Here is a 13,497-nt window from a genome sequence, read left to right on the forward strand (position 1 = left end):
ATTTTTATGCTTTTCAGTAGGTCATGTGCTCTCAAAAAACAGGACGAGATTTAGTTAGTTAGTTTTCCATTTTCTAATACTATCTTGAATATAAAATAACTTTTATTAATATTTTTGAATGCCTAAAGAAAAATGTTAAAACGTAAGAGCTATTTTAAACACTTTTAAGCAGTTGATTTTTAATCTTATATTTACTCTTCCAAAGTCAAAGCACAGTCTTTAAGAGCTATTTTGCCTTGGCCACACATTTTTAAGTGAGCATCAGTTCAGTTCAGTTCAGTTCAGTCGCTCAGTCGTTTCTGACTCTTTGCCACCCCATGAATCGCAGCACGCCAGGCCTCCCTGTCCATCACCAACTCCTGGAGTTTACCCAAACTCATGTTCTTTGAGTCGGTGATGCCATCCAACCATCTCAACTTCTGTCATCCCCTTTTCCTCCTGCCCCTAATCCTTCCCAGCATCAAGGTCTTTTCCAATGAGTCAACTCTTTCCATGAGGTGGCCAAAGTACTGGAGTTTCAGCTTCAGCATCAGTCCTTCCAATGAACACCCAGGACTGATCTCCTTTAGGGTGGACTGGTTGGACCTCCTTGCAGTCCAAGGGACTCTCAAGAGTCTTCTCCAACACCACAGTTCAAAAGCATCAATTTTTGGGTGCTCAGCTTTCTTCACAGTCCAACTCTCACATCCATACATGACCACTGGAGGAACCATAGCCTTGATTAGATGGACCTTTGTTGGCAAAGTAATGTCTCTGCATTTTAATATGCTATCTAGGTTGGTCATAACTTTCCTTCCAAGGAGTAAGCGTCTTTTAATTCATGGCTGCAATCACTATCTGCAGTGATCTTGGAGCCCCCAAAAATAAAGTCTGACACTGTTTCCACTGTCTCCCCATCTATTTCCCATGAAGTGATGAGACTGGATGCCATGTTCTTTGTTTTCTGAACGTTTAGCTTTAAGCCAACTTTTTCATTCTCCTCTTTCACTTTCATCAAGAGGCTCTTTAGTTCTTCTTCACTTTCTGCCATAAGGGTGATATCATCTGCATATCTGAGGTTATTGATATTTCTCCCGGCAATCTTGATTCCAGCTTGTGCTTCTTGAAGCCCAACGTTCTTTCATGATGTACTCTGCATATAAGTTAAATAAGCGGGGTGACAATATACAGCCTTGACATACTCCTTTTCCTATTTGGAACCAGTCTGTTGGTCCATGTCCAGTTCTAACTGTTGCTTCCTGACCTGCATATAGGTTTCTCAAGAGGCATGTCAGGTGGTCTGGTATTCCCATCGCTTTCAGAATTTTCCACAGTTTATTGTGATCCACACAGTGAAAGGCGTTGGAATAGTCAATAAAGCAGAAATAGATGTTCTTCTGGAACTCTCTTGCTTTTTCAATGATCCATAATTTTTTTTCATCTCCACTAGTTCTACTTGGGTGAAAATTAGAAACAGAATATTAGGTCTGATGATTGACTCATCAAAATTCATGACCCCGGGTCTGGCTAGCACGATGAGAGATTATACATATTTATTCTTTGTCTCTGCCAGGATACAATGGAATGTTAATAACTAGGATGTGACTCTGAGTAAGAGGAAACCACACAGTTCATATCATTAGGCAAGAACAGGAAGAAGATTAGAACTGTATTTCTACATCCCAATCCTTGCTTTTCAGTTGTGATTTTGAGTGTTCTTCATGGAGAGCAGCAAGAACATAATTACTTTCTGCTATCACTACCCTTCCTCAATAATTTCTGAATCCCCTGCTTAATTTCCTGAGTTTGAACACCAGAGACAATGGGGTTGAGAGCTGGAATGACATGGTGGAGGACATTAAGTAAGACAGGAATATCAGGTGAAAGCTTTTTCTTGGCCAAATGGGTAAAAACAAAAACCAGCAGGATGGTGCTGAAGAAGAGGATAGGATAAAGTGAGAGCCACAGGTGCTCAGAGCTTTAGTAGCTGCCCCTTTTGTATGGAGTCGAAGGACAGCTCGGAGGATGAAGATGTAGGAGAGGAAGATGAGGATGAGGTCAGAGCCCAGCAGGGTCCAGGCTAAAATTAATTGGTAGATTTTGTTAAGAGTGATGTTACCACAAGAGAGCTTGGACACAGAGAGGTTGGCACAGATACTGTTCTCAATTATGATTTTTCCACAATAATGGAGCTGTGCAGAGAGGATGGGAATAGGTGCGGTAAGAAATGTGTTTCAGGCCAAGATGAAGACAAGAGCTCTTGCCACAGATTGGTACATCATGACGGATGGGTAGTGCAGAGGCTTGCAGATGGCCATATAGCAGTCATAGGCCATAACTAAGAAGGTGCATGATTCCATGGGCAGGAAGCTATTCATGATGAACATTTGGAGGAAGCAGGCAGAGAAGCTGATGGGCCTGAGATCAAACCAGAAGATGGCCAGGACCTTGGGGATGACAGTGAGGCAGAGCGCCATGTCCAGCAGGGAGAGCAGGCTGAGCAGGTAGTACATGGGCTCGTGCAGAGAGGCCTCCAGCCGGATGGTGAGCAGGAGGGTGGCGTTGGCCCCCATGGCCAGGAGGAAGAGGAGGCTAAGGGGCAGGGACAGCCAGAGCTGCCAGCTGGGGGACCTGACAAAACAGTTCAGGAGGAACTCTGAGACTTCAGTAGAGAGGGAGGTGTTCCTATAAGGCAGCATTGGCAGTGACTTCAGGGAGGAAGACGTCTTTAGGGAGCTGAAGATGAGAGAAGGTGTCAATTCTACCACAGACTCTCACAAGTGTGGATTTAGCCTATAAGATCATTGAATATATGGACACAAGCCACCTTTTCCACTCTCATTCTTTGTGTCTAGCACATTTTTGACACACAGAAGTGGCTAAGAATTTTTCATTGAATTTATAAATAAATGTTTCCTATGGTTCTTTCATCTATGTGTCATCTTCCATTGTCTCTTGTGTGAATGTTGGAGGGCACTCACACAAGTCTGTTTGCTCCGTTGATATTCAATGGTTCAGAAGTTAGTTAAGTATCAGAGAAAATCAAAGGCTGAGAAAACATTATAGTTTAAAGTTTAAATGTGTATAAATGCATTATAAAGTGTAGATGGCATCCACAACAAGCTTTTAAGGGAGTCAAAGATGAGAGTATGCAGAGTTATGATTGACTGGGTACATAGAGCGGCTCCCTGATACAAATTAATTAAAACATTTTTAATATTATGTCTAAGTCAAATCTCTATCTTTGCCATCATCCATACCCACATGATCTCCTGAAGGAGGGCATAGCAACCCACTCCAGTGTTCTTGCCTGGAGAATCCCCATGGACAGAGGAGTCTGGCAGGCTACAGTCCATGGGGTTGGACACGACTGTGTGACTGAGCACAGCGGAGCACAGGGGAGTGCTGACCGCCAGGCATGGGGAGTGGGCTGGAGAAGGAGGATTGTGAGTAAAGTGATGTGCTGCCTTCATGGCACTGATGATAAAGATCCCACCTGCCAATGGAGGAGATATAAGTAACATGGGTTTGATCCCTGGGTTGGGAAGACCTCCTGGAGGAGGGCACAGAAAGCCACTCCAGACAGAGGAGCATGGTGGACCACAGTCCATGGGGTCTCCAAGAACTGGATAAAACTGAAACAGTTCAGCACCCATCCTCATTTACATTACAGATGAAGAATTCTAAGGTTCTCCTCCACCTGAATTGTGACAGAGAATCAAAAGAAGTCTGTAACTTGGCAAAATGTATAGGTCAGGACTTTCTGGTGGCCTTCAAATCATGCAGTCCATTGTAGTCAAATCTGTCTTCATAAACAGAGTCTCATATAAAGAGTTATCACGTGGGTTTACAAACTTTTTGCCAGGAGTTTTAAAAATTCTCTCTTGATTTCTCACTAGTCTTACGAACATAATATAAATTTTCATACTGTTTAACTGTTAAACTCTTGTCACTTGCTGAGAATGGAGCTCCAATATCTAGGACTTCATCTCATTTTATCTTTCACTCTCTTGTGAAATATGTTTTTTTTTTTTTTTAAACAGTACAATGCCTTTATTAAGTATATGCTTGATTTGGAACCAATAGTATCCACTTCCAAATTGCAAAAAATATTAAAGCATGTTTTTATTCCCATTTATTTTTATTATTTGGAGGCTAATTACTTTACAATATTGTAGTGGTTTTTGCCATACATTGACATGAGTCAGCCATGGATTTACATGTATTCCCCATCCCGATCCCCCCTCCCACCTCCCTCTCCACCCGATCCCTCTGGGTCTTCCCAGTGCATTTGCCCGGAGCACTTGTCTCATGCACCCAACCTGGGCTGGTGATCTGTTTCACCCTTGATAGTGTACTTGTTTCAATGTTATTCTCTCAGAGCATCCCACCCTTGCCTTCTCCCACAGAGTCTAAAATTCTGTTCTGTACATCTGTGTCTCTTTTTCTGTTTTGCATATAGGGTTATCGTTACCATCTTTCTAAATTCCATATATGTGCGTTAGGATACTGTATTGGTCTTTATCTTTCTGGCTTACTTCACTCTGTATAATGGGCTCCAGTTTCATCCGTCTCATTAGAACTGATTCAAGTGAATTCTTTTTAATGGCTGAGTAATATTCCATGGTGTATATGTACCACAGCTTCCTTATCCATTCATCTGCTGATGGGCATCTAGGTTGCTTCCATGTCCTGGCTATTATAAACAGTGCTGCGATGAACATTGGGGTGCACGTGTCTCTTTCAGATCTGGTTTCCTCAGTGTGTATGCCCAGAAGTGGGATTGCTGGGTCATATGGCAGTTCTATTTCCAGTTTTTTAAGGAATCTCCACACTGTTCTCCATAGTGGCTGTACTAGTTTGCATTCCCACCAACAGTGTAAGAGGGTTCCCTTTTCTCCACACCCTCTCCAGCATTTATTGCTTGTAGACTTTTGGATAGCAGCCATCCTGACTGGCATGTAATGGTACCTCATTGTGGTTTTGATTTGCATTTCTCTGATAATGAGTGATGTTGAGCATCTTTTCATGTGTTTGTTAGCCGTCTGTATGTCTTCTTTGGAGAAATGTCTGTTTAGTTCTTTGGCCCATTTTTTGATTGGGTCACTTATTTTTCTGGAATTGAGCTGCAGGAGTTGCTTGTATATTTTTGATATTAATCCTTTGTCTGTTGCTTTGCTTGCTATTATTTTCTCCCAATCTGAGGGCTGTCTTTTTACCTTGCTTATAGTTTCCTTTGTTGTGCAAAAGCTTTGAAGTTTCATTAGGTCCCATTTGTTTATTTTTGCTTTCATTTCCAATATCCTGGGACGTGGGTCATAGAGGATCCTGCTGTGATTTATGTGAAAGAGTGTTTTGCCTATGTTCTCCTCTAGGAGTTTTATGGTTTCTGGTCTTACATTTAGATCTTTAATCCATTTTGAGTTTATTTTTGTGTATGGTGTTATGAAATATGTTTTATTATCATCACATTACAAAGAAAGGAAATGATTCTCAAAATCTTAACCATCTACCCAGTATTAGGCTAATCCTCTTCCTATCTAATCCTAGTCAAGTGTGTTACATTCAAACAACTTCCAGTTTCTCTCTGACCCTAAAATACAATTCTATGATAATGTACTTAGCTCATCAATACTATAAAAGAGTAATCAAAAACCACCAATGATACAATTAGTAGTTCTGAAAACAGAACTGATAGACGAGAAATAGCTTTGGGATCGGGGGCAAAGTAGCAAGGGAAAGGAAGCTTTAATGAAACTGTGAACCCAGAACGAAACAGCATTTTCATATCAATAGAAACCAACTTTTGATTCTCATTGGAGAAGGAAATGGCCACCCAGCCCAGTGTTCTTGCCTGGAGAATCCAAGGGATGGAGGAGCCTGGTGGGCTGCCGTCTATGGGGTCGTACAGAGCCGGACAGGACTGAAGCGACTTAGCAGCAGCAGCAGCAGCAGGTTGGTCATAGCTTTTCTCCAAGGAGTAAGCGTCTTTTAATTTCATGGGTGCAGGCACCATCTGCAGTGATTTTGGAGTCCCCCAAAATAAAGTCTCTCATGGTTTCCATTGCTTCTCATCTATTTGCCATGAAGTGATGGGACCAGATGCCATGATCTTAGTTTTGTGAATGTTGAGTTTTAAGCCAGCGTTTTCACTCTCCTCTTTCACTTTCATCAACAGGCTTTTTAGTTCCTCTTCACTTTCTGCCATAAGGGTGGTGTCATCTGCATATCTGAGGTATTGGTATTTCTCATAGCAATCTTGATTTCAGCTTGTGCTGCATCCAGCCTGGCATTTCACATGATGTACTCTGCACGTAAGTTAAACAAGCAGGGTGACAATATACAGCCTTGACGGACTCCTTTCCCAATTTGGAACCTGTCCGTTGTTCCCTGTTCAGTTCCAACTGTTGCTTCTTGACCTGCATACGGATTTCTCAGGAGGCAGGTAAGGTGGTCTGGTAATCCCACCTCTTGAAGAATTTTCCAGTTTGTTGATATCCACACAGTCATAGAATTTAGTGTTCTCCATGAATCAGAAGTAGATATTGTTCTGGAATCCCCTAGGTTTTTCTATGAACCAATGGATGTTGGCAATTTAATCTCTGGTTTTCTGCCTTTTCTAAACCCAGTTTGAACATCTGGAAGTTCTTGGTCATGTACTGTTGAAGACTAGCTAGGTGCATTCGAGCATTACTTTTTAGCATGTGAAATGAGTGCAATTGTGTGGTAGTTTGAGCATTCTCTGGCATTGCCTTTCTTTGGGATTGGGTTGAAAACTGACCTTTTCCTGTCCTGTGGCCACTGTTGAGTTTTCCAAATTTGATGGCATATTGAGTGCAGCACTTTAGCTGCAACATCTTTTAGGATATATAATAGCTCAGCTGGAATTCCATCACCTCCACTGGCTTTGTTTGTAGTGATGCTTCCTAAGGCCCACATAACTTCACATTCCATGATGTCTGGCTCTAGGTGAACGATCATGGTTATCTGGGTCATGAAGATCTTTTTTGTCTAGTTCTTCTGTGTATTTTGGCTACCTCTTCCTAATATCTTCTGCTTCTGTTGGTCCACACAATTTCTGTCCTTTATTGGGCCCATGTGTGCATGAAATATTCTCTTGGTATCTCTAATTTTCTTGAAGAGATCTCCAGTCTTTCCCATTCTATTGTTTTCCTCTATTTCTTTGCATTGATCACTGAGGAAGGCTTTCTTATCTCTCCTTGCTATTCTTTGGAACTCTGTATTCAGATGGGTATATCTTTCCTTTCTTCCTTTGCCTTTAGCTTCTCTTCTTTTCTCGGTTATTTGTAAGGTCTCTTCAGGCAACCATTATCCTTTTGCATTTCTTTTTCTTGGGGATGGTCTTGAGTACTGCCTCCTGTAGAATGTCATGAACCTCCATCCATAGTTCTTCAGGCACTGTGTCTATCAGATCTAATCCCTTGAATCTATTTGTCACTTCCACTGTATAATCATAAGGGATTTGATTCAGATCATACTTGAATGGTCTAATGGTTTTTCCTACTTTCTTCAAAATAAGTCTGAATTTTTCAATAAGAAGTTCATGATCTGTGCTACAGTCAGCTCCTGGTTTTGCTTTTGCTGACTATATAGAACTTCTCCATCTTTGGTTGCAATCAATATAAACAATCTGATATCGATATTGACTGTCTGTTGATGTCCCTGTGTAGAGTCTTCACTTGTGTTGTTGGAAGAAGGAGTTTGCTATGACTGGTGCATTCTCTTGGCAAAACTCTGTTAGCCTTTGCCCTGCTTCATTTTGTACTCAAAGGGCAAACTTGCCTGTTACTCCAGCTATCTCTTGACTTCCTATTTTGGCATTCTAGTCTCCTATAATGAAAAGGACATCTTTTTCTGGTGTTAGTTCTAGAAGTTGTTGTAGGTCTTCTTAGAATGGTTCCACTTCAGCTTCTTTGGCAATAATTGTACCAAGTAGTAACATAATCTGCCTGCCAATGCAAGAGATTCAGATAGGAGATATGGGTTCGACCCCTTGTTCAGGAGATCTGCAGGAGGAGGATAGGTAAAACAGCTCTGATATTCTTGTCTGGAAAACCCCATGAATAGAGGATCCTGGTGGGCTACAGTCCATGGGCTTGCAAAGAGGTGGACACAAAATAGTGTCTGAACACTCACACACAAATACTACTACTGTTTATATCCTTGTACGCATTTCTTTTCTTCAAGGCTTCCCTTGTGGCTCAGCAGGTAAAGAATCTGCCTGCAATATTGGAGACCTTGGTTTGATCCCTGGGTTGGGAAGATAACCTGGAGAAGGGAAAGGCTACTCATTCCAGAATTCTGGTGTAGAGAATTCCATGGACTGTGTAGTCCAGGGGGTTGCAAAGAGTTGGACACAACTGAGTGACTTCCACTTTCACACATTTCTTTGAGAGTCTGGAAAAATAGAGCAAGAATTTTTTTTAGTTATGGCTTAAAAGCTTATTTTAAAAATTTTCATGGTTATGGTAGGTTTAGGTGATTCACATAGCATTTCTCAATTTTTAAAATAAAAATTTTACTCTATAGTTTGTTATCTATAAATATGAGTTTGTTAATTGCTTGTTATATTTACTAGCTTATTTTATTTTTGAGATTTCACATAGACTTGATAGCCACAATATTTATCTTGCTCGGTCTGACTCTTTTCTCCAAGCATAATGCCCTACAAGTCCATCCAATCTTGTTGCCATATATAAATATACACATATATATACATACAGACACATGCAGACACACACACACACACACATATACATCACATGTTCTTTATACATTCGTCTGTTGTAGGTTAACTTAATTATAAAATATAAATTGACCTTGTTATTTATATCAACAATAAAAAGTGAAAAATATATAACTATCTCAATCAAGTCAGAAATATACTTACCAAAATTCAGTATCATTCATAGTAATACTAAAGAAAAAAGGATAAGAAGGAAATTTTTCTAATTGATGCTGAAGAGCTGAGATAGTCCTTGATGATATTTTTCTCAGTGTAAGAAAAAAAGATAAGGATGTCCACTCTCACTCAGCATTTCCAGTTAACATTGCACTGTATTTCCTAAGCAGTGCAATAAATTAAAGGAATAAAAAAACATAGTTTGGGATGAATGAAGGAGAAAAATTGTCTTTATTTAAAGAAAACCATATCAAGTATGTGGAATGTCTTACAAATTTAATTTTTAAAACTGCACCAACTAATTTGTCAATATCTCAGAATAGAAGATCAACAGATAAAAATCAATATTTTTATATATTAGAAATAAGCCACTAAAAAATGAAGTTGAAAAATGTTGAAAATAGTATTAAAGTATGTAGGAATACTTTTAAAAAATATGTGAAGGATCTACACATGGGAATGAGAAGTATTGCTGAGATAAATTAAGAAAATGTAAAAAATGTAAATATGAGCTATTTGCACATGTCTGAAGGGGTAATATTATCAGGACGTTGGTGGTGATAGTTTAGCTGCTAAGTCATGTCTGACACTTGTAATCCCATGGACTGTAGCCTTCCAGGTTCCTGTGTCCATGGGATTCTCCAGGCAAGAATACTAGAGTGGGTTGCCATTTCCTTCTCCAGGGGATCTTCCCAATCCAGGGATAGAGCCCATGTGTCTCGCATTAGCAGGCAGATCCACCAGGGAAGCCTTTCAGGACATTAATTCTCATCGAAATGATCTGTAGATTCAATCTGGAGAGACCCATTGTTTAATTCCTCAGCTTCTTCATATGAGAATATTATATTTTTGAAATTATCACTGAAAGGTTGTTCGTATGAGCCACAAACAACGACAGGATTCTTGGCCTCCGGAGGAGAGAAATTCGATCCAGGGCCATGACGAGGCTTGATTGTTTAGAGTTTTTGTGTAGTAAAGTTTTATTAAAGTATAAAAGAGAGAAAGCTTCTGACATAGACATCAGAAAGGGGCAGAAAGAGTGCCTCCTTATTAGTTTATAGCAAGAAGCTATACACCTATTAGCAAGCTGCTAATTAGAGAAAGGGAATGTCTCAAAATGGGAGAGTTGCACCAGGCCCCTCACCCACAACGTGCATTTTGAGATAGCATTTGCACAAGGTGAGTCATCCCAGACCATAAAACAATTGACATGAATCTTGAAGAAAGGCAGGTTTCCAAGCAAATACATAGTTTCTTTAACACAGCTTAAGAGAACATTTCCATGAGTAAAACATACTGATTTGTTGAGCCATTATCGGTCCTCAGTCTTAGGTGGAACCAATTTGAAGAAAGGCAGATTCTAAAGTAAATACACAGTTCATTAAAATAGCTTAAGAAAAACATTTCCATAGAAAAACACATTGGTTACCTCGAGGGTTGAGGAAAGTTCAGTTCAGGCAGAATTAGATGTTGTCATGGTAACACAAAGTTTTAAAAGAAACCTCCTTTTTATTTTGTACAGAGAAGGAAAAAAATGTGACTTTTGCAGTTTGTTTCCTTCTGCCTCTTAAGAGAGAGAAAAAAAGTCTGACACTTGCAGTCTATTTCCTCCACTTGGGGACCCCAGCCTTCCTGCCTGTTACCCTCTCATTATTTATATTCTTCCTAATCCAACTTTTGGAAAAGAGAATGGCAACCCACTCCAGTATTCTTGCCTGGAGAATCCCACGGGCAGAGGAGCCTGGTGGCCTACAGTCCATGGGGTTGCAAAGACTTGGACATGACTGAATGACTAACACACACACTTTCTAAACCAACTTTGAGCTCCTGAAAGCAGTAGTGGCAGTATTTTAGTGGCTCAGTTGTGTCCAACTCTTGTAACCCCAAGGACTGCAGCCTGCCAGGCTCCTCTGTCCATGGATTTCCCAGGCAAGAATACTGGGGTGGGTTGCCATTTCCTTCTCGAGACAGTCTTCCTGACCCAGGGATTGAACCTACATCTCCTGCATTGCAGGCAGTTTCTTTACCGACTGAACCACCAGGGAAGCCTGAAAGCAATTCTAATGTTCTATTTATTTTTGTACCTTAATAACTAATGGAATCTGCAGAACCCAAGTGTGCTTAGAAACTAAAATTAATAACAAATAACGTTCATACAGTCTATTGTATCTTTGAGGATTATTACTGAATCGTATATTACATTGCTTAACTTCTTTAACTCATTAGCATACCATGTGTTTGCATATCATTCACCATGGAGCCCTGGATCCAAAAGATATGTGTCCAATGCACAGACCCTTTGGGTCATAAAGTCGATAATCCCTTAAATCTACTGAAACTTCATGATAATTGTTACACACGTGAGCATTCAGGGAAAAAACCTGCCCCTTTCTAATGCACATTGATAGAGAAGTGAAGAAAAGAGAGACGGAGAGACAGTGAGTTGAATAATGCCTGTGGTATCATTGAAAGTTGAGAGAAAAAGACAATTCCAGACTATTAGGAACTTTCCAGCATTCAGAATTAAAGTTTCAACTCCTATTATCTTTGGGCTTCCCTGGTGGGTCAAGCTAGTAAAGTATCTGCCTGCAATGCAGGAGAAGCAGTTTCAATCTGTGGGTGGGAAGATTCCCCTAAAGAAGGGAATGGCAACCCACTCCAAGAGATTCTTGCCTGGAGAATCCCATGGACAGAGGAGCCTGGTAGGCTAGAGTCCATAGGGTCACAAAGAGTCAGACACGACTCTGTGCCTGACACTACTACTACTATCTTAGTCGCCAATATACTCCCTTCAGTGGAAATAAGAATAAGAACACATTACAAATTACACAACACAGCCCACCAAATAGACACAGCTGTATCCCCAAGATAAGAAATGTATGGTATAATAACAGTTGTTTGTTCAGGAACATAAATCTCTCACTTTAGAACTTGCTTAAGGAATTTTAGTATTTTGGACAAAATAGGATAAGAAGAGTGGGAAAAGGGGACAAATGGATCAAGGAGATTCCCTTTTTTTAGGTTTAATATTTTTAAAGGAGATTCCTTTTGAAGTGTGAGAGAAAGAGGAACTCTAGATGAGACTGAAGCTTTATTAAAGGGAACACAAAAACGTTTACACAGTTTGAGATTAAAATTAATAAATATGAACTTCAGTCCACTCATTGACTCAATAATTGATTGAATAATCCATTCAAATGCCATCCAATTTTACGAAAGAGGAGATCCAGTTGTTCTAGCTACCATCCTTTCTTCAGTAGCCTCTGGATGCCTTGCTTGATCTCCTGAGTTCGCACCCCATAGACAATGGGGTTGAGGGCTGGAGGGATGACGTGGTGGAGGATATTGAGCAAGACGGGCACGTCAGAGGACATTTTCTTTTCTACCACAAGTGTGAAGACAAAAACCAGAAGGACAGTGCTGAAGAAGAGGATCAGGATGAAGTGGGAGCCACATGTGCTTAGGGCCTTGGCCGCAGCTCCCTGTGCCTTGAGTCTCAGCACAGCCCTCAGTATGAAGGTGTAGGAGAGGAAGATGAGGAAGAGGTCAGATCCCAGCAGAGTCCAGCCTCCAGCAAATTGGTAGAGACGATTGATGGTAATATCACTACAGGAGAGGCTGGAGACTGACATATTGGCACAGATGCAGTTCTCAATGACGTTTCTCCCACAATAATGCAGACGTCCTGAGAGAATGGGGATGGGCAGTGTCAAAAAGACACTTCTGGCCAAAATGAAAATGGCTGCCTTGGCTATAAATTGGTTAGTGACGATGGATGGGTACCTCAATGGATGGCAGATGGCCACATAGCGGTCATAGGCCATGACCATGAACGTGCAGGACTCCATGGCAAAGAAACTATTCATGATGAACATCTGCAGGAAGCAGGCAAAGAAGCTGATGGACCTGAGGTCAAACCAAAAGATGGCCAGGACCTTGGGGGTGACAGTGAGACAGATCACTGTGTCCAGTGAGGAGAGCAGGCTGAGCAGGTAGTACATGGGCTCGTGCAGAGACGACTCCAGCCAGATGGTGATCAGGAGGGTGATGTTGGCCGCAAGGGCCAGGAGCAAGAGGAAGCTAAGGGGCAGGGACAGCCAGTGCTGCCAGCTGGGGGACCTGACAAAACAGTTCAGAAGGAAGTCTGAAAGCTCAGTGGAGATGCTGCCGTTTTGGTGTGCTGTCATATTTTGTCATATAGTTCCACAGCTTCCTTGTGGTGATCTGTAATTTGAGGATAAAATTAGTTACTAATTCAAGATATATAGCAACAGAAGAAATTGCTTTACTTAAGGGACTTGTGGATTCTGGCAATTTATCCAAGCCTAACGAATTTACATGTGCATCTTTTGTGCCCTGCTGGGAATAGTCACATTACTTTAAACAATACAGAAGAGTGAGATGATATGATTTCTTTGTAAATGTTTGATTTGTTCAAAGCTTATTTTTAATTTTTTTGGGGGTACTGTTGTTTCACAATATTGTGTTAGTTTCTACTGTACAACAGAGTTAATCATCCCTATGTAAACATATATACCATGGCTTTTGAGCCCTCCTTTGACTCTACCCGCCCCCCCCCCCCATACCACTCCTCC

At 40.9% G+C, this 13,497-nt stretch overlaps 1 protein-coding gene and 1 pseudogene across 1 annotated transcript; both read right to left on the reverse strand.

Annotated features, from left to right (window-relative positions):
* Nucleotides 1-1,722: 1,722 nt before the first annotated feature.
* Nucleotides 1,723-2,678, reverse strand: LOC122449256 (annotated as a pseudogene).
* A 9,463-nt stretch (nucleotides 2,679-12,141) lies between these two features.
* Nucleotides 12,142-13,089, reverse strand: LOC122450205 (olfactory receptor 56A3-like). The gene has a single exon (XM_043482425.1). The coding sequence runs from the start codon at nucleotides 13,087-13,089 to the stop codon at nucleotides 12,142-12,144; it is 948 nt and encodes a 315-aa protein (XP_043338360.1).
* Between the last annotated feature and the right edge of the window lie 408 nt (nucleotides 13,090-13,497).

Source organism: Cervus canadensis, chromosome 11 (assembly GCF_019320065.1).
Source record: "Cervus canadensis isolate Bull #8, Minnesota chromosome 11, ASM1932006v1, whole genome shotgun sequence".
Taxonomy (NCBI): domain Eukaryota; kingdom Metazoa; phylum Chordata; class Mammalia; order Artiodactyla; family Cervidae; genus Cervus; species Cervus canadensis.

What these genes read in the sequence shown, in the direction of transcription:
- LOC122450205 (XM_043482425.1), bottom strand. Translation starts at nt 13,089, where the DNA reads ATGACAGCACACCAAAACGGCAGCATCTCCACTGAGCTTTCAGACTTC.